The sequence below is a fragment of the Enhydra lutris genome, unplaced genomic scaffold (assembly GCF_002288905.1).
Source record: "Enhydra lutris kenyoni isolate GAN:26980312 unplaced genomic scaffold, ASM228890v2 scaffoldscaffold16, whole genome shotgun sequence".
Classification (NCBI taxonomy): Eukaryota; Metazoa; Chordata; class Mammalia; order Carnivora; family Mustelidae; genus Enhydra; species Enhydra lutris.
Genome location: NW_019154100.1, coordinates 29759248 through 29783524, shown reverse-complemented (window position 1 = coordinate 29783524; position 24277 = coordinate 29759248). Strand labels below are relative to the sequence as shown.

The following is a 24277-nucleotide window of genomic DNA, read 5'->3' as shown; positions in this document are numbered from 1 at the left end:
AGTGAGCAGGACGATTAAGTGTGTTGATACTGTAAAGGGCTTAAAATGATGCCCGGCAAACAGTATGCGTTCCACAAATGATACTTATCATTGGCGTATTCAATTAAGCAGAAATGCACACAAACATCTTTAAGAGAAGCACTTGATAAAATACTTTAAAAATAAGTTTATTATAACTAACGAATATAAAATCTGACAGATGTTTTCAAACATTTTTGCCAAAAAAGTAAAACCCTCCCCACAAGATATAGAGTAAGGACTCGGACAGAGTTTTACATGAAAACTAAACGTGAAATTCTCATTCACTGGTTGGTCCCCAATGGCTCCAACACATTATTCTAAACAAAGGCCCATTAAAATTAACAAACCAACAAACTACTTAACACTTGCTTTCTACTGTCATTATGCTGCTCGTTCAAAATGCTTTAGGACAAGGACAGTTAACACAGACCGCATGTGACAGGTATTCAAAGTGCACAGATCTATGAGGCCACAAACACTCGCGATAAGAATACTGGGGCTGGAATTCAATACTGACTTACAAAATTAATCCGAGGAAATCTATGTACATGGTAGCCTTTGGCATCTGGTCTAATGTTTTTCTTCTTTATAGAGACATCATTTTGTCCAATCTCCTAACCAGATTAAGTCAACCTTAAATGCATGTCTCATCTGACACAGATTGTCCACAGCCAATTTCATGTGAGGTAGTTGGGCTGTTTACCGACATTCTAGTGAAACTGTCATGACAATGGGGACTCAGACATCAAACATGCCACGACACTGGCTCATTAACCTTCTGCAAGCGACAGAATACTTCTATCACCCTTCTTGTCATCCCTGACTCCACACACACCTTTGGAGAGATACGCACACAGGAGTCTGTGACCTCATCTGTTTCGCAAGGGGTGCCAGCCATCCCAGGGTGGTTGCTGTTTATAAAGTTCAGGGAAGAAATACTGACCACACTTTAAAATCTATGTACTAGAAAGAATGGTGCTTAAAACAAGCAGGATCTCTTTCTTGGGTTCTCATATAGCTTAGCAGAAAACATCTGTTCATTCTGAAAGAGAAGTGATTAAAAAGGGTAACCAGAAAAATCTTGCAAACTTTTGCATTACAGAGTCGTAGCAGTTTTTTTTTGTTGTTGTTGTTCCTTTTAATGAAAGGCTATATCAAAACAGTGGGGGAGAAAAATCAATGCATGCGTCAACCGTACCGCCACAGGTCACTGAACCACGCCCTGGAGTGCCTTAGTGCAGCAGTGCGACAAGAAATCATGCAAATGGCCTCTGTACACGCGACTACTGGCTGCGGCGGGAGGGGACCGGGAGTGTTTCCAGAGATGGTCTGGTGAACGGTGTGTTCGTGGAATTGTTGAATGATCCCTAACAACCTTGTAATTGATAAGCAGTCTTAAAATACTGTTAGACAGCTACTGAGTATCTTTTTATGTCATGATTACGAAAGCCCTGAGTAAGCTACTGCAGGCTACAAAGGGACATCCAGAAGCAGAAGGTTATTTCCAAATAAAGCCCTCTAAACACACCTCACAGGGACACAGATTTGCCACACACGCTGATGCTGATGTACAGACCATACTACATCACAGAGAGCATCTGATGTCAGGCTCTCTGCGACCAAGCACATCAGCTAAGCTAACAGAACAATGGCTTAAAATATACTTTACTTACAAATTCTAAATCTAAAAATGTAAAAAAGGTTGGTAGTCTACCTTAAAAAAAAAAAAAAAACACAAAACATCAGAATAGGAAGCTCAAGTGTTGTAAAACCCAGGACTAAAACCAGAAGCAGCTGATTTTAATCAATGATTCAGAAATGCACCATTAAGTAACCAACTGCTCGTGGGATGTACTCGTTTAAAAAGAAAAAAAACATAAAAATAATTTTCTTTCTGAAAGTTGCCTCACATCATCTTATATTGCTCATGGCCGTCTGACTCACTGCTTAAATGACGTTTCTTCACATGTATGACTTTCATCATCAGACTAAGTCTCCTTAATACGATGCCTCTTATTTAAGAAATACTGGTTCCTACCATGCATTTTTCTTAATTAAAAGCACTGTTGCGAAAATGTAAAGTTGAAAGCATTAACTTTTTGGGACATCTACATACGTCCAATTAAGAATCAAAAAGAGAAGCCCACACACTTTCCCAGCAGCGCTCAACGGAGGAGAGGGCATTGGCCGCACATGGCGCTACCTGCTTCCCAGCTACATGTGGGAATGGAGGGTCTTTAGAGAAGCTCCCGAAGTCCAAGAGAGGAACAGAATCCGCACTGACTGGACAGCTCACCCTGGGCTAGGTCTGTACTGGGTGCCACGCATACGTGTTAGGGGATGCTATGGGGGGCTGGGGCGGAACAGCTAAGATGGGGCATGGATTTGGTGCTAGGATCTGGTGCTCGGAGGGGGCTCTGCAGGCAATCTTTCATAAGAGAAAACAGGAGAGGGAAGCAGTGAGGCTGAATTCTGGAGCTCAGATACCCCTTTTCATGCAAACTGACATTTGAGGAAGCTTTATGTTCAGAATGACATGCAAACAGTGCTGACAAGGTGCCTCAAGCCACCACTTACACATCCTAATGAACACTGCCTTTCCAAGTCCAGTCCCTGGGGACTGAGATGTTCCACATCCCGAGAGCCCTGCTTCCAGAACTCCCTACAGGGCCGGATCAAGAGCTGACAAGAGAACCATCTCCACCTCATAGTCATAAGTTGGTTTTGCCACCAAAAGGTATCCCTCTCACTTAACATGTTTCACCAGGATTAGCTATAACGAATCAAATTTACTTTCAAAGGACAAAAAATTTGCCATCACTGAAAGGATTTTGTTCCACTGGACAACTACATGTTGCTCCCTCCTACGTGTAAAGTCTGGCTTCTCCTGTGGTAAGAAGTGCATATATGATGAAATTATGTATTTGCAAGCACTTAGTAAGGATTATCCAAATGTTACTTATTAGCTTCTACTAATTCCTAGAAGACAAATTAACCTTTTCCTTCCGGATCTCTCTAATGGTTACTCTAAAAAAGGACTCCTAAAAATGTTTCGAGGAACGAAAGCAAGGTGATTCCTCTGTCCACAGGCAGACTAGTGTTTTCATCTCCTCTCATTGTCTGGGGGGAAGAAAGCTGAGATGTCCCAGAAACCGTGGAGGATCATGCAGAAAAGGTCTTAACTATCTTTTTTCTTTGTTCCCATCTTAGGCGATACCTGCAGATTAGTACTTGAACTAGAAGCTAATGCCGTAGATCCAGGAGGAAGCTCTGACTGTGCCAAACTTCAGGCCAAGTTGAATTTATCACCTAGTATATCACCTAATCTAAGCTTTTATTTAGGACCCTCCGAGCTTTATACATCTCAGGCAAACTAAACACACTCCAGCGAAGAATATACCTATCAAGAACCTTTCTATAGGGGTGGGAAAAGGGGGAGTACAAAATATAACCTATTCAAGTTATTCAAGCTATCCTGATCTGGGTTCCCAAGGATCCTAGATAATACTAAACTCTTCTTCCCCAGAAAACGGAGGTCTGTAAACCAAGGCAATACCTAAATACATGTGAAAGGACCGTGCCGAGCAGCTTGCTTTCTGTGTGTACCGGGAGCCTCAGTGGCGAATCTGTGGTGTTTTGTGTGCCCGCCCCTTTTCCAAGAGCCCACAGAGTTCACTTGAGGTGACAAGGAGGCAGCAGCAGTTGCTCAGGACGGAGACTTATAGTCTCCTGGGGGCATCCTCTCCCAGCAGCACAATGCCTAAAGTGTCCTCATTCAAGGTTCAAGCAAAAACTGGCTGTTTTTTTCTTTTTTCCTTTTAGAAGACTATGTCAAGGACAGGAAGCCTGAATTATCCTCTAGTTCTGCCATTATATTCACACTAACCAGAGGATATCCACACTAACTACTCATGGGAGTTGGGGGAAATGACATACCCCCCTTAGCAGTTGCCAACAGCAAGTGCTAAAATACAAAAGAATCAATATTATTTTAGCACCTTTTCCCCCAGCCTTAAAACTTTCATTTTTCTAAGTTTAAGCATTTTCCAAAAGTCCTTAGTGAGTGGAATACCTGTTTCATTAACCTGAGCTAAGTGAATGCCAATTTGTTTAAGGACAAACAAAAGAAAAAATCAAAACCCCTCTCTATGTCAGTCTCTGCCTAAAGAGTGGGTTCTCTTTGCTCTAGGAAAAGTATCAGCTTAGGGGCTGCTCAGGTAGCATTCACCTGCATCCTTTGAAGGAAGTCACGTTCTACTCTGGGGCACTACCTCCTGCTGGAACTTCTCCTCTAGATACTAGAAGGAAGCAGCCCCCGGTGGGGACGCCACCATGACTTCCCACCCATGCCCACTCTTGGCACCTTGGCCTACTAGAGCCTCCTGGTATCACACACTTTTCAGGAGAATGCCTACCCAGGGTTGCTGGACCCAAGTTTAAATCCCACCTTTAAATCTGGACACAGTCCCAAAGCTTTTGAGATTGATGAGCAACTGTCTTGGGCTTGCTGTGCGCTACTGGCGGCTATACCAGGATTGCTCATTTTGCACATTCAGAACTGTGGTCTCTGGATGTGATGCCGAAGCCTGCTGGCTGGGCGCTGAGGCCAGTTCAATCAAGAAAACTGTGAGCAAACTTGCTCCATTTCTTGCTCTCCCTTTAACTATTGTATTTCAATGGAAATACAATTTCTATTTTTGGGGAAAAAGGGGATCTATCATTTAGTTCATGTGGAAGATGGGGAGTCCTGTGAACTAGAATTTAAACTAGAATTTAATCTTGTGGTTCTTCAACCCTGGGTGCAAAAGAATCACCTCTAAATTTTATTCAAATGCAGATTCCTAAGTCCCACCCCCGCCATTCTGGTCCTTCAGGTGGGGGTAAAGCCTGGGAATTTGCTTTTTTTTTTTTTTTTAAATTTTTAATTTTTTTTATAAACATACAATGGGGAATTGCTTTTTGAAGAAGCACTCCATGTGATTTTGATGCAGAGGTGGTCCAGATCACACTCTGGAATGACCTGCATCCCTCACTAGAAGCTGTGTGACTGTGAGCAAATTCCTCAACTTCCCAACCTTACTTCTGAAATGGACAATAAGCTTGGATGTCAGTTTCACTGGAACATCCAATTCAGATGATGCCTGGGAAAGCATGCTGGCAAAGCACTGAATAGGGGTCATCTCGGGTGACAAGCTGCGTCACTGCCATGCTGTCCTCCAGCGTGGGGTTGGGTATAGGAGCTGCAGTCTCCCCTCACATAAATAGGGATGGCACTCCTTGTGTCTTCCTCCTCCCACATGGACAGGCCCACACCAGTGCCCCAAACACCTGGACGACACAGGCTCTTCTTGCTGACAGAGCCATGAAGAAGAGGATTCTCTGAATGTCTAGGAATACCAGACTCCACATTTCAATAGCTTCCACAAAGTGACTTAGCATCCCCCCCAGTTTTTAGTCTAAGTTGACTGAAGCACTGGCTATGTGTTATAGTCCTTGATACAGAATTTGCTCATTTTCAGCTTGGGTTTGGGAGGCCCATTAGAACTAAAGGGTAAAAATAAAACACAATACCGACAAATTAATTTGTTAAATCTGCTCTTACACTTGCTGTTCAAGTCTAATATAACAGCTATGATTTGGTTTCCAGGAGGCCCTTTGAACTGAAATATATAGCACCTTGATTTTTAAACACACAAAAGACATATGCATTTTAAAAAATTATATATAAAAGCACTAGGCTTTGCCTCCTTCTCTCCATCCCAAGGAAGGGGTTGGAGAGGGCTGAAGCTGCTGCTGGAAATTAAGCAGGGCAACAAAACACTTTAGCAGACTTTATTCCCTGAAGTTAGGAGGCGGCGCGGTCCTGCAGATGTCATACCACCTCGTCAGACTCCAGTCCGTGGACCTCGTATAAAGTGTCCAGGATCGCCAGCTGCTTTTCCATGGCGGGGAGGTAGAGGCTGAGGTCCCTCTGCATCCCAACACTGAAGGCTGCTTTCTGGTGGTCGCCTTCCTTTATGGTTAATGCGGCGACAAAGTCTTCATAGGACGGAGCTGCCCTCAGAGCTAACTGCAAAAGAGCTGCCCGTGAGAATCTCGCAGCGCGGCTCTCGCTATCGCCCAAGTGCACACATGCACACACACTCACACGCAGGCAGAGAGAGCACAGCAAGAGTAAAACAGCAGGAAGACACCCTTCCAATCCATGCACGCTGAAACTGTATTTCAAACACCAACACAACCGATTCTAAGGCTGGAAGAAGCAAGCGTATACTTGGGCCATGCTGGGGATGAATGACACCAACAAATCAGGGAATGCTGAGAGAAAAAAGAGTTTGAGAAAAGCCCCCTCCTCATGCATGGTGTGATCCAGACTATTCTCTTTGCATCCTCAGAATCCACCAGCATACATGTTGCTCCCACAGTCGTGTTCCCACGTGGCCAGGCTTCCTGGGCATCTCATTTGTGTCCCACCTCCAGATAGGCTTCTTTGCCTATCTCTCTTTCTCCCTGCATGGATAATATTTCCTCTGCACCCTTGAATATCTTCTAAAATGGAAGGGAGCTCACATTTGTTGTCTGCCAGTGCACTGATGCTGTGGCATATTTGACCCCAGTTAATGTGTATAAGGACCCTGTGCAGTTGATATCCCCATTTTACAGATGAACATTATACAGCTAATGAGTGTCAGGACCAGGATCTGAACTTAGGAGCGACTCTGTGTTTTTCCACCATGTTGCCACACCAAACCACTTCCCTGATGGAACGGCTCCTAGACTCCGGATAGCTCTCTTCCCTTTGTAGGCCAGCTCTCCCCTAAGCCTGCCAAAATCTGCTGTCTGGGATCCACCGGACTGGCGCTGCTGACAGTGCTGGAGACTATGGAATCTTGAATTAATTACTCCACACTCTTTCTTGAGCTTCCTTATTCTTTAAAAGTCTTTAAGAATCGAGCCACAGCCCCTTTTTGCAGTTGGAGAGTGCCTGGCATGATCTGGCAGTGGTCAAAGCACAGGCCTGGATGAAGGAGACCTGGACTTGAATCCCAAACCTTTCCCATGTTAGCCTGAGAAATTTAAACAAGCTCCTTAACCTCTTAAAACCTCCATTTCCTCATCTGTAGAAGAGGATTGGCACCAATTTTCTTATTTGAAAGATTAATGGAATACGTATCACATATTCAGCCCACTTTATGACATGTACCAAATACTCAAATAATGGTAGAAGTACATGGGAGAGAGCAGAGAATGAAAGGAAGGTGATTATGTAAAGAATAATATGACAAAATTTCCTAGAATTGAAGGATATGAGTCTTCAGATTTAAAGACCTACCCAGTGCTCAGCAAAATAAATGATAAAGACTAAAAGGAGAATATCATGAAATTTTAGAATGTAGGGATAAAGATCCTGGAAGCATCCAGAAGCGGGTTCGGGGACAGTTTATATACAATGGAACAGGAAGTAGAATGTGATTAGAGTCTACGGTAGCAACAGTAGAAGCTAAAGGACAACAGAGGAATGCCTTCAAAATTGAGAGAAAATTATTATTAACCTAGAATTCTATACAAACCAAAGCATCACTCTAGAAAAGTGCAGAATAAAGACATTTTCAGGCATGTAAGAACTCGGAAGTTTAGCTCCCTTATATCACTTTTAGGAAGCAACTAGAAGACACAACTAAAACAAAGGAGAAGATCAAGAAATAGGGAAGTAACAGAAACTGGAAGTTAGTGTGAGATAGAGATTCAGCACAGGAAAACTTGTAAAGGAGAGTCTAATGCATAGCAGTACAACAGGCCTGAATAGCTAATTAAGATTGGCATTGAGTTTAGAAAGTTCTGGAAGGGAAGTCTCCAAGAAAAAAAAAAAAGCAACACAGATAACATGATACATCTATGGATTCAGAATGATGGTGATTTGAGAGATTTGATAATGCAGGGGAAAATATAAAACCTGTATAGGAAAAAAAGACCCATAGAATTTTTTTTTCTTTTTTAAGACCCATAGAATTTTGGCTCATCTTCATCATGTTAACTTGTGATATAATTACATTGGGAAGGTAGAGCCAGGGGAAGGGAGATAGTGATAGTGAGGTCAAAGAAAGCTAAATTCTAATAATAACAGAAAGTCAATCTTAATGACTAAAACTGATAAGGCCAAAAAGAACAGCAAACATTGTTAGGATTTTGGAGGTACTGGAGAAACAGTCACAGTACTACTGAAAGTGGCAGCCTCTTTGGAGTGAGTCTGGGAAGGTATGGACAGAAGGTAGGGACTGCTATTTTTTGTTAAAACCTTTTTGAACTTTTTGATAAAAAAACAAATCAAGCCCCCTCTGCACATGTATTTAGGTACAATATAATCTGTGAAAAGTTTTTCTCGAAAAGTATTTCTCAAAGGTTCCTAGGGGTCTGTGATGCAGCCAAGCCTACTTGGGAACCAGTGATTGAACTCAACTGAGGAGGAAACCAAAAAGGTCAAAAGACAAATGGTTAGGACACATGCCAGAGGTAGAGCCTGGCCTGGGCTTCCATCCTGTGCACTGCAACCGTCCTGTGAATTACAACGGCCTGAACATAAAAGTTCACTTTTTGGCTGGTAAATGACTCAAATTCCTGGAGTGTAAAAGATGTTTCCCTGAGCAACTGAAAGCAGTTAATGACTCTGCCCCCTGCTGATCACTTAGCACACTGGGAAACAGTACACTTTCTACAGTAGGAAGGGCTTGCAGAATAACAGGAGAGGGGCTGGAAGGGCCAATCTAGCTCTTCTATGAATATGGCTGTTGGCAAACGCTCAACCTAATCTATTTTCTTAGAAACCAGCAACTATTAAAAATTATTGGCAATAATATCAAGAGCCTTCAGAATGTTCTTCCTTTTTAACTTTGGGTGTACTCCCTCACCTCTTGTGTTTCAGGTTTCTTTGTCTATGACAGGGTAAGTAAGAGAACACACTTTGCAGCTATGAGATTACTAACCGTATGTAAAGCACTTAAAACAACAGCTGGTGCATGGTAAGTGCTCAAAATTCTAAGTTCTAATAGTTCTTGGTATTAGACATAACAATTCCACTTCTAGGAACCTATTTTTAGGAAATAAAAAGAGTTTTAGTAAAAAATGCATGTAAATGAATGCTGTTGTATTTGTAACAACAGACTTGGAAACAGCTTAAACTTCTAGCACAGAGGACTGGCAAATAAATCATGGTACCTCCATACTAGGGAAATATTATCCAGTCACTAAAAATAATGATTTTCAAAGACGGTTATGGCATTTAAAAATGGCCCATGAGGGGTGCCTGGGTGGCTCGGTGGGTTGAGCCTCTGTCTTCAGCCCGGGTCATGATCTCAGCGTCCTGGGATCGAGCCCCACATGGGGCTCTCTGCTCGGCGGGAAGCCTGCTTCCCCCTCTCTCTCTGCCTGCCTCTCTGCCTACTTGTGATCTCTCTCTCTGTCAAATAAATAAATAAAATTAAAAAAAAAAATGGCCCATGATAGAATCTTTAAGTGGGGGGAAAATAATACAAAATTGTACTACAAGGTAAATATCAAAAAATTTACATACACATACAGAGTATACAAAATAATTTTACAAATGTAACATGTAGATATAAAAATATAAACACCTATAAAGAGATATATATTTAGATAAGTATATAAAATTAAATAGAACAATATTAAAAGAATATGTCAATATATATAAAAATAAAAGCTAAGAAGGTAAAACACAAAAATGTTTAAAATGGTTATTATGGATTGGTGAGACTATGAACATTTTAATTTTTTCTCTTTCTATTCGTCCATGATTTCTATATTTTTAAAATGAGTCTAGATTACTATATACTGGGGGAAATGCTATGAATTGAAAAGTCCTCTTAGAGACTCTTGGTTATGTTGAATGTTCTGCTACACTTGCATTCTTGTAGGCAACATCTCTTGGATCATTACTATTTGAGGATTAAACTCTGACTTCTAGACCACAACAACAGCTACAACAACACATTTAAGTTTCCTGCGAATAGGGCAACTCAATGTTTTTATGCTCTGTCATCTCAGCAGAAGCGGGGTTTCAGGCACCCCCAAGCAGTCAGGGTTTACTCCGGGAGATCATTGAATGTACCCAATTCCTCAGCGGCAGCCTCCCCATCACTGGCTGCGGAGAGCGGCGACGTGGGGGATGCGCGCTGCCGACAGCAGAGCTGGGTTTACACCCGGGACTCGAGTGAACAGTTCTGAGCTTGCAGAAGGGTGAGAGTACATCCTGAGGATTACCGAAGATAATGAATGTGGAAGTACCTCGCACTGTGCCTGGTACACAAAGGTGTGCGCCAGCCAAGCGGCAGCTCTGGTGACGATTCTGCCTCGCGCACGGAAGGCAAGCGTGAGCACTCCGCAGCGGCTGCAGGGAGCGCCGGGGTGTGGAGCTAGTCATTGCCACGCCCTCAAAACACATCTCATGTCACTACAACTTATTTCTCCCACTGTCAATTCTTCCCCCTTTCTTTACCTACCCCCTAATAAATCATAACCTAAACAGTTCTCACTGCAGGCAAATAATGTCTCTTATCCTTCAAATTAGTGAAAGACATGTGCAAGGTTATTTCTACCTTATGACCTGCCATGTAACACTCACCTTGTGCAGGGTTTGCTAGTGTCCGCTACACAAGGCTCTACCTTTTCACAGCTGTACCTAAGGCTGACCTCTCCTGAGATGCTGGGAGAAACACAGAGCATTACTGCTGGCATAAAGGCGCCCTCTACTCCTGCTAAAAAAAGCAGGCTAACTGTTTTGTGCAGGGAATACTGATTCCCAGATATGTGTCTTCTCAGGTCAACATGCTGGGAAGGAAGGAGGAGCCGGGTAACAGGAGTCAAAACATGTGGAAGACAAACACATTCAACAATGGAAAAAACAAACAAACAAACAAACAAACAGAGTAAGAAGAGGTTTCGAAGAAGCCCTGGCTACTGGCACGCCCAATTGAGTTAATATTCAAAACCAAAATTTGACTAAGTGGAAGAAAAAATAAATTTAAAACCTGAGAATTAAAAGGACCAAATACAATGGGCAGCAGAGGGAGCTCTGAGCTTGAAAGCACCACCCGGGCCTCCCATCGCTGCAGAATTCCTGCTTATCTCTGCACTAATCAGAGAGGCAAACAGAGTCTGAGAAAGTCACAGGAGCTGGCCAGGGAAAAAGCTTGCTTGTTAACAGTCTTTTCCAGTCTAACCATTTTTTATTGCCAACATTTCCATACAACCAAGACCTACAGACTTAAATAGGCAACACTGTGTTCTTATTCTTGAAAACGAAGCAAACAGAAACGCCATGCACACGAAAGAAACAAAACATCTTGCAGGGACCATCAGAACACTGGAGGGCGGGAGGATTACTTACCGCAAAAACCCCTCGAACCACCCAGCCGTGGTGTTGCCGTAATGTTTTACCATAGGCGTTATCTTGAAAAGAAGAAAAACTCCATGAACCACGATTTCACCAGCACCTGATGTGCTCTTTGTAGCACCTCCTTCCTCAAGTACATGGTAGCATGATCCTACTGGTACTACGAGCTGACAAGAAACGTCTAATTAATAGATTATGTCCCACCGAAAGTCTTGAGTAGGGAAAAAGCCTACATAGATTTTTTTTTTTTTTGAAGAAAACCAGATAATTCCACTCTTACCTTGTGTAAATGTATCTGAACTTCAGTTTATTACCACAGTGGGAAAAGTCCCCTCCATATCAAAAAATGAGAGAAGAATTTTGGAAAAAAAGACAGTATAAGAATATAAAAATGCAGGTCTCTAAATGCCCATCTCTTAGCTGTCCTCTTGGTTTTCTTCTTTGTAACCTGATCTGTTACTCTTCAATTCTAACATCCTATTCCAGGATGTCAAATGTTTGTCCTAGAGGTCCCTGTGACCCTGGATATACAGTATTAAACCAAGAAACCTTTAAAACTACTATCAAAAGAACAACTTAAAGTTACTAAGCTAGTTGTAAAGTACTTGGTGAGACCTATTAATGTAACTCATTCATATTCTAGACTTTAAAGATAAAAACCTATAATTTTGTTCCAATGTGTTTTAAAATGAGATTCAAAAACTGGCATATACTAATTTTAATTACAAAAAAAAATCTCAAGAACAAAATAACTGCATTTTATGCAAGGGATGTGTTCCTAGAGGCTTTGAATAACACATGCAAAATTCAAAACCAATTTTTCCATAGGAAGAAATGCATTCTCTGGAGGCACAGATCTATATCACCACAGTGCACTTGTATCAATGCTCCATTTCATTTCTTTTTTTTTTTTTTTTTAAGATTTTGTTTATTTATTTGTCAGAGAGAGAGCACAGGCAGACAGAATGGCAGGCAGAGGCAGAGAGAGAAGCAAGCTCCCTGCTGGACAAGGAGCCCGATGCGGGACTCGATCCCACGACCCCCAGATCATGACCCAAGCCGAAGGCAGCGGCTTAACCAACTGAGCCACCCAGGTGTCCCAATGCTCCATTTCATTTCTAAGTGGCACCTCTAGTGTTTACAGAGTGCTCATTCCTAAGTAATAACAGGATATCACAGGGGTCATCTAACCTTCTTCATGCTTTATCACCTCTAAACTTTATTCCGAGGGTGCCTGGGTGGCTCAGTCGGTTAAGCATCTGCCTTTGGCTCACGTCATGATCTCAGGGTCCTGGGATTGAACCCTGTGTTGGGTTCCCTGCTCAGTGGAAAGCCTTCTTCCCCCTCTCGATCTGCCTGCTTCCCCTGCTTGTGCTCTCCCCCCGCCCTGTCAAAAAAATAATCTTAAAAAAAAAACAAAAAAACCAAAAAGTTTATTCGATCAAGATTTTCATGTCCTAGTTTTAGCACCAGTACAAGTGCCGCCACCATTTAATCAATGCTTAAGTGACATTATAATAGGATATGGAAATATTTCATATGATCACAAGAGCAGATGTTAAGATAATGGAAAAACAGACACCAAACCACAGCCACAAGTTTATGCAGTTAACAACAGTGTGGCTGACAGAATACTGCCAAAGGATGTCAGGATCAAAGGATGCATTTTACCGGCCGTGTGGCTACAGCTTAAACACACTTTACAATTTACTCAAGCCCTCTAGCTTTTCTTATTCCCTCTAGCTAATTCTTGTTAAACTTTTCTTTTTAAAATTTGGATGAGGCTTTATTAATACTTTTAGCTTACCCCACTATCAATTGTACATAATTCAACATTGCACAAAATATAATCTGTATTTTGTATAAAAGAAGACTACACATTTGAAATGTAACAGATTTCTTTCGTTATCTAAGGTTTTAGGAAGAGATGGAGATGCCAGCATCTAATAAGTTTAAGTATGGAGAAGACTCTTACAGACAGCCTAAAGGAGAGTTCAATTTCATTTTTTCTTACGAGAACAGTCTGAATAGACTTAGGGTGTGCTCATAATATAAGTCCTCTAATGTTAAAATTTATCTGGTTGTCTAAGGGGAAAGATGGTATCAGGGACACTTACGCGGTGTAAGACCTTAGCGAAGAAAGGATTGCTGGCCCACTAAGTGTACAGTGCAGATGGGCAGAAAATAGTAAGCACAGCCTCCAAGGTAAATCAGGAAGACAATCAACTTTCCACCCATCCTTTCCAAGAAGCCATTTGGGCTGGCAACACACTGTACAGGTCCATGGGCGCTCACTCATGAAGTGAGTCACAGAGATAAGATAGTGGGAATAGGGGCGCCTGGGTGGCTCAGTGGGTTAAAGCCTCTGCCTTCAGCTCAGGTCATGATCTCAGGATCCTGGGATCGAGCCCCACATCGGGCTCTCTGCTCAGCGGGGCGTCTGCTTCCCTCTCTCTCTCTGCCTGCCTCTCTGCCTGTCAAATAGATAAATAAAATCTTAAAAAAAAAAAAAAGCTAGTGGGAATACTTTATATTTCTTGTGATCTTAATCCAGGTGAAGTATTAAATGACATTTTAAATAAATACATGGAATTCAATGACCTTAAAATCTGCTGGTGGACCTTCATGATGGAATGAGGTCTACCACACACCCCATACTGTGCAAGGCAGGGGAGACCCTCGGGTGATTTAAAATCAGTCAGTCCACTGCCCTCAGGAAGCTCCTGGGCTTATGAGAGCCGGCCACGTAACAAAGTGGCGTTCTGTAAATGGGTAACTGCTAGAGGAGCGATGTGTATACAGTGCTTTCTGCAGGAATAAAACGACAGAAATGAACCTAGCTTGCAGACATGCGGACAAAGAAGTCTCAAAGGCTGGGTAGGGCAGGGAGAAGGGTGGTGGCTGGGGGCGTGCAGAGCAACGGGGAGTAGCTCATTGGGGCTGAAGATCACTGGGGCTGGAGCCAAGTGGTGAGGACCTTTATATGCCATGCCAAGGATTCTGAAATCCCTTCTGGAGACCCAGTGATACTTCTAAAAAATGTAACACTTAACTGTTTTGTTTTTTTTTCTAATTTCACAAGTAATACATACTCATGTTCAAAGTAAGGAAAACACAAAAAGGAGGGAACTAAAGAAACCTATAATCATGCCTCCTAGAGATAGCCACAGTGGGCATTCTGGGGTTATATTCTCTTTGTCTTTTTTCCTACACAGACTGTATCATGATCTAGCAGTCATGATCATTCTGACTGGGAACTGTAGTAGAAGTTCAGTATGCAGCAAATGCAGCCTTCTGGGTCCCTCAGTCTTCAGCTCCAAAGCGTTCCTGGCTGGACACTCTGCCTCTTTACAAAGGCTCTGGATCCAGTGCTATTCCAGCTGCAGGACTCTACACTTTTCCTACACGTTGCTCTTTAAGTCCACCTTTCAAAAAAGCCCAGAAACACTTCTCTATGCCACCTTTTTTAGGAGAGCAGGAAAACGAAGGTGCTGTGAGTCCCAATAAGGCAGGCAGTCTGGTCTATGGAAGGGGGAGTGTTTGTACAGCAGCATGATCTGTGTCCTCCGGCCTGACCCTCCCAGAGGAAGCAGCTGTTCCTTGCTGGGCCTGCACCTTGCCAGGGAAGAGTTTTGCCACTGTACAAAACGTGGGCCAACAAGTCTAACAGAAGAGGGAATCATTCAAGAGAATTTGAGCTGGGTCCTGACCCAGGTCCAGGAAGACCACTCTTACTATTTAAAACCAACAAGTGAGAGAAAACTCCTTAAAAAAAAAAAACAAAAAAAAAAACCCAAAAACAAAAACACAAAAAAATGCAATTTGCCAGAAGTCCTTAGCTGACTCCTACAGCTTCAAATATCCCTGCCACATGAGGCTGCATTAAAATAAAATGAAGTCTAAGTGTGACCTATTTTAGTTACCTAGAGAAGATTAGATAATGAAATATATAAATCTTCACTGTAATATCCATTCTTACCATAATGCATGTTCTATAATCTGGAAGTATTTTTGGCCTCTGAAAGACATAAATGATTCCCTTCTCCCAGATCTTTGAGATGTGTCAGTTCCTTAGAGACTGAATCCAAATTTCTGAGTAGGAAGCTTGACAATCACCTTGCTCAATTCTTTTCCTTTTATAAAAGTAGAAACAGAAGACCCAGAGAGATGGTGACTTGGCCAAGGTCACAAAGCTAAAAACAATGAGAACTTGGGGTATTCTTTTCACATTAAACCATTCTAAAAAAGTAATATTTACTCTTTGTGAGACAAAATAACGAAAAGGAAAAATGTCCCTTTTCTAGCAAGAATTAGAACCTTATTCTGTTAATGGAAACAATATAAATGTGATTTCTTTATTGGTAACTCAGAAATGTGTTGACTGAGATATGTATGTATGTATGTATGTATGTATGTATGTATGTATAAAAAGATACTATTTTTAAGAATTCTCTACACCCAATGTGGGGCTAGAACCTATAGCCCTGAGATCAAGAGTCACCTGCTCCACTGACTGAGCCAGCCAGGCACCCCAGAAATTTGCTGAGGTAGTTAGAGATTGATTATGCCTAAACCTGTTACAGCAAGTGAGAGAGAACAACTTTTCCATTACTGTTGGTAGATAACTGTTCTGTCCAGGAACTGCATATATGACAGTGTTTCTCTATTGTCAATCTGTAATTGGTAAGAATCTGTCAAGTCACTTCAGGTTGTAGAGAAGACAAAGGAGAGATACAAATCTAAAAGAGAGCTTAGGAAGTAGGTAAGTAAAGCAGGGAAAGGTGGAATCAGTCATTCACTGAGTTTAAGAGATGATAATCACCTCAGATCTTAATGAGCTATGCAGTCAGTCCTTGGCAAGAATTAGGAACCAGGAGAGGTTTGAAAGTGAATAAATATGAAAAATAATACTGGGTGAAAAATAATGTATAAATGTTACACCAAGTATTTAAAAGTTTAAAATATGCAGTACACTCCTAGATGCTATTTATAGATACATAAATATATAGTAAAAGTATAAAAACGTGTATTATATAATAATAAAAAGCAAATTCAGGGCGAAGATCTTCTCTGGAGAATGGAAGGAATAATGGGGCTAAGGGGTGGTACATGGGTACAGTATTGAACTATTTTATATATTTGGTCAAGTGGTAAATATTTGTTCAATGTATGAAATATTTGTAATAAAACAACAAAAAATCAACAACAACAACAAAAAACTGAGCTAGCTAGGAAAGTACTGAATTCTTTAATAGTGACTAAGCTTCAGGTAAAATGAATTGTACGAAGAAAAGCCAAATCAATAACCAATGGACGGAAGTGAAGCAAGTACCCAGAGATACCCTTTGCTAACTTTAGGCAATATCAAGACAAAAACATGTGGAAACCAAGTCTGCCATTCAAGAAAGGCACATGTTGTGAATAGTTTAGGAGAGGGACTGACTTGATTCCTCTTCCACAGTATTTTCAAAATAACTAGACAAGTTATGATTTGTTTGTAAATATCAGTTCATGAGTTCTGACTTTAGCTCTCTACACAGCCCTCCTTGTCTCGGAAAGCCTTTTATATTAAATACATTTAACTGAGCATCTTATGATAAATTTTCCCATTTTGTGCTAGAGATCTTGGTTGGGTGAGTGTATGTTTACCTGACACTGAGCGGACAGTGCAGAGTGTGTAACACCAAGTACCGCGGTATATGAAAGGCCAGAGCAACTTACACAGAGGCTTTCCAAAAGTTCTTTTTGATGTGGCATCAGCTATAGGGTAGACCATTCAACATATCGACCTTGTGGACCTAACTCTTCCTTTAGAATAAACTTTAGAGAATGCCATAGGACATTTAAGCGTTCAGAAAGCTCTTGACATGAGACCAACCAAAACAGTCCACTCTGACCATCGTGATGGGAAATCCAAGTGATAGTTCAAATGCGAAAGGGGCAGTATAAAACGTAAGGCCTCTTTCCAGATGCTGGGAAAACTCATTCTAGGTCACAGAACTTCAGTAATACAATGAATAAAACTATACTCTCCAGAGAGTTAATAGATGTCAAGGTTTCCATTGTGTCATTTAGGATTTTTTTTTAAGATTTTATTTATTTATTTGACATAGATCACAAGTAGGTGGAGAGGCAGGCAGAGAGAGGAAGAAGCAGGCTCCCCACTGAGCAGAGAGCCTGATGCGGGGTTTGATCCCAGAACCCTGGGATCATGACCTGAGCCGAAGGTAGAGGCTTTAACCCACTGAGCCACCCAGGTGCCCCTCATTTAAGAATTTTTATATATCACCTCTCATTTTCAAGGCCACTAAGATAATATAAGTTTTATGAACATTTACCTCAAAACCTTTTTTAAGCCGTATTTTCAAATTTGGGAGAGCTAGTCAAGTTTTATCCTTAATTTATCCCTGTTAACTTGTTTCTAAGTTAGAAAAAATTTTGTCACTAGAGAACTAGCTAATTATCATGAAAAGGAGGCAAAATTAACTGATGCTGTGGCACTAATCTCAGTGCTTTTATTCCAGTTTATTCATTAATCACTCAGAAGCATCAAAATTCCCAAATAATCAAAATGTAGCCCAGTGACAGGTTGGCTTCAACATCCTAGCTCTATTGGTTGGGTCCCAAACCTTGACCTGGATTAAAATCACCTAAAGGACTTGCTAACGCGGATGCTGTGCCCCATCTCCAGGGAGTTTTTAGCCTCCGGTGCTGGGTGGGGCCTGGCAGCCTCTATTTCTAGTAAGCTCGCAGGTAATGAAGAGGTTCTCCTCGGACCATTTTGAGAACCACTGTTCTTGAGATATAAGGAAGGTATTTATCCTCTCTAGACCTCAGTTTACTCACTGTCAAAAGGAGTATTTGGAAGATTAAATGAAATGTCACTCAAAAACTAGTGTCATTCCTACACTGGACTCTATAAATGGTAGCTGCTATTATAGTAACTCAAATTCAATTTTAGAACCTAAAACATGCAAGCTATTTGCCTTTATAAATATAGGTATAAACCCTTTCTTTTACCTACATTCCTAAACTCCCTCATTTTAGACAAAGTATCAGTTCTACTTATAAAGACTAGGATTTCAAAACGAGAAGAAAAGCTGCTGACCCAGAGACATCTACATCAAAAAGCCTATGGGCTTTAAGTAGTTAATGTGTAAATAAATATTTCTTATAAAGCTGTATTTGTTTGCACAGAGCTTGTTGTTCTACAACTGGAGGGGAGGGTGGGTGGTTAGGAGAACTTTTCTCTACACTGAACAGCAGCAGGAAACTTGGGACCCCTACAAGCAAAACTATGATTTAAATCATGAAAACTTCTGAAATAATCCTAAACATCAGGATGAAAATCTCAAGTTTATAGCCCCCATTTCCTCCCATTGAAAACAGTGCTGAAGGGGGAAGAGAGAAGGAAAAGCTGAGACTGACTGCGCTTACTGTGATTTCAAAGCAGCATCTCCCCTTACAGTCTCCTCTCTCCTCAGAAGGGTCCAGACTCCAAATCAAGCAAAAAGAAGGTGAGAAAAAGGACAGAATTAGGAGCAGAGCTACTCCAGAAAGGGGATATCCTTAATTTCCTCCCTACCTTCAGGGCTAAGCTTTCCTTTTTCACTTGTGTGTCCAGTAAGCAGCTGGTTCTATTCTGCCTCCACTCCAGGGGAGGGGTGAAGGAGGTCAGCAGTCACAGCCAGCCTGGGCCCTTAGACAGCCGTAACAGAGCAGCAGCATCATGTGATGGGTGGAGCCCACCAGAACACTGCTGAGTCCCACAGCTTCTGTATTTCGTGGGGGTAGAGAAGCCTTCCTCCCCGTGTGAAATTTCCACTCTAGGAACTTAGTATGGAGAGAAATGTCTGGCTTGGCACCAGAGCTTTGTAAACTTCTCATTTCCTTTTTTTTTTTTTTAAAGATTTTATTCATTTATTTGACAGAGAGAGATTACAAGCAGGCAGAGAGGCAGGCAGAGAGAGAGGAAGAAGCAGGCTCCCTGCTGAGCAGAGAGCCGGATGCGGGGCTCAATCCCAGGACCCTGAGATCATGACCTGAGCCTAAGGCAGCGGCTTAACCCACTGAGCCACCCAGGCGCCCCTAAACTTCTCATTTCTGATTTGGGACCAGTAAGCTCCATTTTCTGACCGGTTATCAACTTCTTATGTCAGGATGATGAAAATATAAACAAGAGAAGCTAACTTCTATTAAGTATTTATTATGCATGACTTTACTAATCTTTTAATGTGCATGAACCTATTTAATCTTTACAACCATGTTTTTAGGAAAATGGTATCACCATTCCCATTGTGTAGATGAGGAAACCAGGAAACAGAAAGGGTAAGCAAGTTGCCTAAGGGCACAACGCTATCAATGGTGGAATCCAGAGAGCCCAAGATCTTAATCAGTCCACAAGTCATACAGTTCCATGATACTGATTAGGGGGCATGAATAGTTACAGTGAAAATACTTTGAGTACTTAAATCAGGACATGTGGGAAGAATACAACAGACTGTCCTAGAAATTCAGGGATGTATGAGAAGTCCAAAAAATCCACAGCCCAGGGACGGTGGAGAAGATCTTTTGTGGGAAATGAGGACTTTTTTTTAAAAGAGTCTATTTATTTCACAGAAAGAGAGAGACTGTGAGAGCATAATCAGGCAAACAGGTGGAGCAGTAGCGAGAAGGAGAAGCAGATTCCTCGCTGAGCAGAGAGTCTGATGTGGGGCTCAGTCCCATTGAGCTGAAGGCAGACACTTAACCGACTGAGCTGCCCTGGGGCCTCAAAATGAGGAGTTTTGAGGCAGGGGGCTCAAAGTGACTCTGCTTCAGATCTTTTGTGGCCTTAGCATGTACTTTAATCTCTATGAATTTTGGATACCTAACCTGCAAAAATGGACTGACCTAAGGATTAAGTTGTCTAAATCCTTCATAAAGTGTTATAGGAAAAAAACAGTTTTTATTGTTTCACAGCATACTGGCAAGTTTCTAGATAGGAAGGCCTGAGAAAGTCACATGGGGGCAGAATCCCTCAGGACTCATGGCTCAGAGGGAAGATTAACAGAAGGAACCAACAAAATGCCATTGTGAATACTGGCTCCCTTTCCACAACAGAAGCATCTAATTCATTCATTTCATTATTTATAATCATGGCTATTTAGAGCTTGACCATGTGCTTCTCTACATCACAATAATATAGGGCTTCAAAGTAATATGGAATTTCAATACCCACTCCTTACCCGTCATGCCTCAAGGCATGATGGGAGAATTTCTTCTAGATGAAGAGTGAGAATTCAGCCATTCTGTCAAGAGCACTATGAGGATGTTCCCAAGCTAATGTTTTCCAAAACTGATCTGACAGATCCAGGTACCTATCCACACCAGTGTTTACTAAGCACCTTACAGGGTTTTAGTCCCTGCATTATAAGATGCTGGAGATACAGGATGACCTCTGACCAAGGCCTTCATCCTGGTCTCAGCTCTACTACTACAAACATGAGGCATTTGAGGAGTATATGATGATGACGACCATGACCCCCCCCTTTATCTCACTCCAGAGCAAATTCCCAGGGTTCCCCAAACCCTCCCTGTTAAGGTCTCTAAAACTAGCTTCTCTTGGGACATTGATTTCAGAGAACTGCACTGAATCTGAAGATTAATTTAGGAAGAGCTCACTTCTTAAAAATGTTAGGCTTTCCTATTAAGAGATGGCTCTCCATTAATTTAGCTCTTCTTCAAGATATACTGATTTTTAAAAATTAGATCTACATTACGAGGTCACAATCTCATGAGATTTTTTTTTTTTTTAACGGAGCATATAAGAAACAAACAATAATAATGAAATAGAAAAACAAAATCCACTTCAGAAAAGCAGAAATTTTCCCCTATACCCCGCCTCCTCCTTTAGGGGTCTCCATTCCACATTCTATTCAATGGAATCATCAAAATGTAAAGGATACTTACTCAAGGCTGTCTGGATATCCTTTTCTCCATTTTTCACTTCTGTCAAAAATCCCTTCAAAAATTTGAGACCTCTAAAACAAAAAAGAGGAAGAAATATTTTCAAAGTTCACTTATATTGAATGGGTATAAAGAAATGGCAGACATCAGTGTCTTCCTCAATATCTTGAATATAGCAGCAAACAGGTCAAGTCACATGGAAGTCTTTTCTGACTTTCTTCCCTGTCATTTCCTTTTAGTTTACTCTACACCCTTCTCATCTGATCTACCTAAACAGTGGTTTCCAAAAAGTGGTCCTGGGACCAGTGGGAACTTGCTGGAAGTGCTAGTTCTGGGGTCTTACTGAGTCAGAAAGTCTGAGTCCAGAGTGGAGCAATCTGTATTCTTTTTTTTTTTCCCTAAGATTTTATTTATTTGACAGACAGAGATGACAAGCAGGCAGAGAGAGAGGGGGAAGCAGGCTCCCCGCTGAGCAGAGAGCCCGATGCGGTGCTCGATCCCACGACCCTGGGATCGTGACCAGAGCCGAAGGCAGAGGTTTTAACCCACTGAGCCACCCAGGTGCCCCGGGCAATCTGTATTCTTAAGAAAGCCCTTCAGGTGATCGGATGCTATCAAAGTTTGTGATCTACTGATTTAAAGAGAACCAGTCAATTCTATCATCCTTTAGGATTCCTATGTTACATATACTGTTAATATCAATGACGTTTATCGCAAGGGAGGAAAAGAAAGAGTTGGTGTTCTATTCATCAGACCTTCTAGAAAAGGTTACTGGGTTGGATCCTCCACTCAGAAGTACTCTTTGTATAACATAACACTTTTTTTGTTGGTAGCATTTCTACTGAGCTGGATTTCAACTGTGGCCCCATCCCAGCTGCCTCACCTCTTCAGCCACAAGAGGGCTTCTGTAGCTGAGTTCCTAACCTGGGCTACGTCAGCCTCCACTTCATGCAGCACTATCTTCTGGAGGGTGGTGAACTCTTCCTTGTTGGTTATGTACTTCTGATTTACTTTCTGCAGGAAAAGCAAGGAAACGATCTAAGTTAAAAATGCTAAAGCTATCAAGTAAATCAGTATAGTATTGAGACTGATAACCTTGTCAAGCAGGCTTTAAGAAATCAAAATATTATTTTTTTTTTTTACTCTATTACTTTTTTCCTTATGTTTTCAAGGTAATGTGTTCTTGTTTGAGAATTTTTATGAGGCTTAAGCTAGAATTAAAGTCTCAAGGCTTTGAAATACTGTTTTTAAAGCATTTTTTTCTGCCTCGGAACTTTTCTCACAGCTGACCTACACTTTTCATCTTGACTATAAAACTCAACAATCACAAGTGTTTCTGAATGAGGTTTCATGCACTACTCCCTCCAAATGTATGGTCTCCATAGAGAAATGCTAGTATATTCACCTTAATATTTCCAACAAGATCCATTTTAACAGGAGCAAACACCGTAGGGCCAAGTTTGTCTAGAAGAAAAGATTGAAAACATCTTTGAAAAAGCAATTTTCTTAAGTGGCAAATATACAAATATTTTAAAAGATTTATTTATTTATTTGTCAGAGAGAGAGTGAGCAAGCCAAGCAGGCAGAGTGGCAGACAGAGGCAGATAGAGAAGCAGGCTCCCTGCTGAGAAAGGAACCCGATGCGGGACTCGATTCCAGGACTCTGGGATCATGACCTGAGCCGAAGGCAGCCTCTTAACCGACTGAGCCACCCAGGCGTCCCTAAGTGGCAAATATTTTTATAATAACAAAAAATTTAGCATGTTTTTCTCCCCAAAACTTTTATTTTTTATTTTTAAATCATTTTCCAAACATAAGTTTCAAAGACTTCTAAGATATGGTCATCACAAAATACTAGATTTCAAAGACTCAGTATCAAAAAAAGAATGCAGGGGCACCTGGGGGCTCAGTGCGTTAAGCCTCTGCCTTTGGCTCAGGTCATGATCTCAGGGTCCTGGGATAGAGCCCCACATCAGGCTCTCTGCTCAGCAGGGAGCCTGCTTCCCTCTCTCTCTGCCTGCCTCTCTGCCTACTTGTGATCTTTCTCTCTGTCAAATAAATAAATAAAATCTTTAAAAAAAAAAAAAGAAGAATGCAAACTATCTCATTAACGATTCCCTTATACTGATTATATATTGAAATAATATTTTGGATATATTAGGTTATATAAAATGTATTATTGAAATTAGTTTAAAAAATAGTTTTATCTGCTTTGTTTCACTATTTGATGGGCCTGCTAGAAAATTTAAATTCATATATGTTCAAAAATTTAAATTCATATATGTTCAAATATTTCTGTGGGACAAGAACAACTAAAAATATAGCAAAGTGGTATAGCTAAAAAGCCAGAAGAGAAAAAATAATGGAATTCTAAACAATACTTGATTGATTGGGAAAAAAAGGCAGGGGTGGAGGTAGGAACAAATATAGGTAGCTAAAAACCTAAAACAGGAAATAAAATAGAATAAAAAATAATTGATTAAATGGCTAGAATTTAAGAAAAATAAAAAGCAAGATGGTAGAAACAAATAGCAAGATAACAGATGTAAATTCATTCAATGTAATTCACTATACACAAAAGTACAGGAAGAGGATGGTGGGACTATGGACATTGGGGAGGGTATATGCTATGGTGAGTGCTATGAAGTGTGTAAACCTGGCAATTCACAGACCTGTACCCCTGGGGCTAGTAATACATTATATGTTTATAAAAAATTTTTTTTAAAAAAGTACAGGGAAAAAACCCACAATTTCAATAATGCTGAAAACGTATTTCATGAAATTAACTCACTCATGATTATAAAAAACTACTCAAACACAAAAGTCAGCTCTATCTGTATGCTATCAACAAACAATTGGAAAAATACATATTCTTTACATAGCATCAAGAATTCTAAGACT

The 24277-nt window shown here is 41.1% G+C and overlaps 1 protein-coding gene across 1 annotated transcript in view; it reads right to left on the bottom strand.

The window, feature by feature from the left end:
• Positions 1-1134: 1134 nt before the first annotated feature.
• The window catches only part of LOC111147361 (pleckstrin homology domain containing A8), a 55335-nt gene continuing 32192 nt past the window's right edge, over positions 1135-24277 (bottom strand). The window contains exons 10-14 of the mRNA XM_022503361.1: positions 22782-22840; positions 22260-22390; positions 21380-21450; positions 11423-11484; positions 1135-6091 (exon numbers count right to left, since the gene is read on the bottom strand). Coding sequence (XP_022359069.1) covers positions 5894-6091; positions 11423-11484; positions 21380-21450; positions 22260-22390; positions 22782-22840 — 521 coding nt within the window. The 3' untranslated portion in view covers positions 1135-5893. The remainder of the gene's footprint in view (positions 6092-11422; positions 11485-21379; positions 21451-22259; positions 22391-22781; positions 22841-24277) is intronic.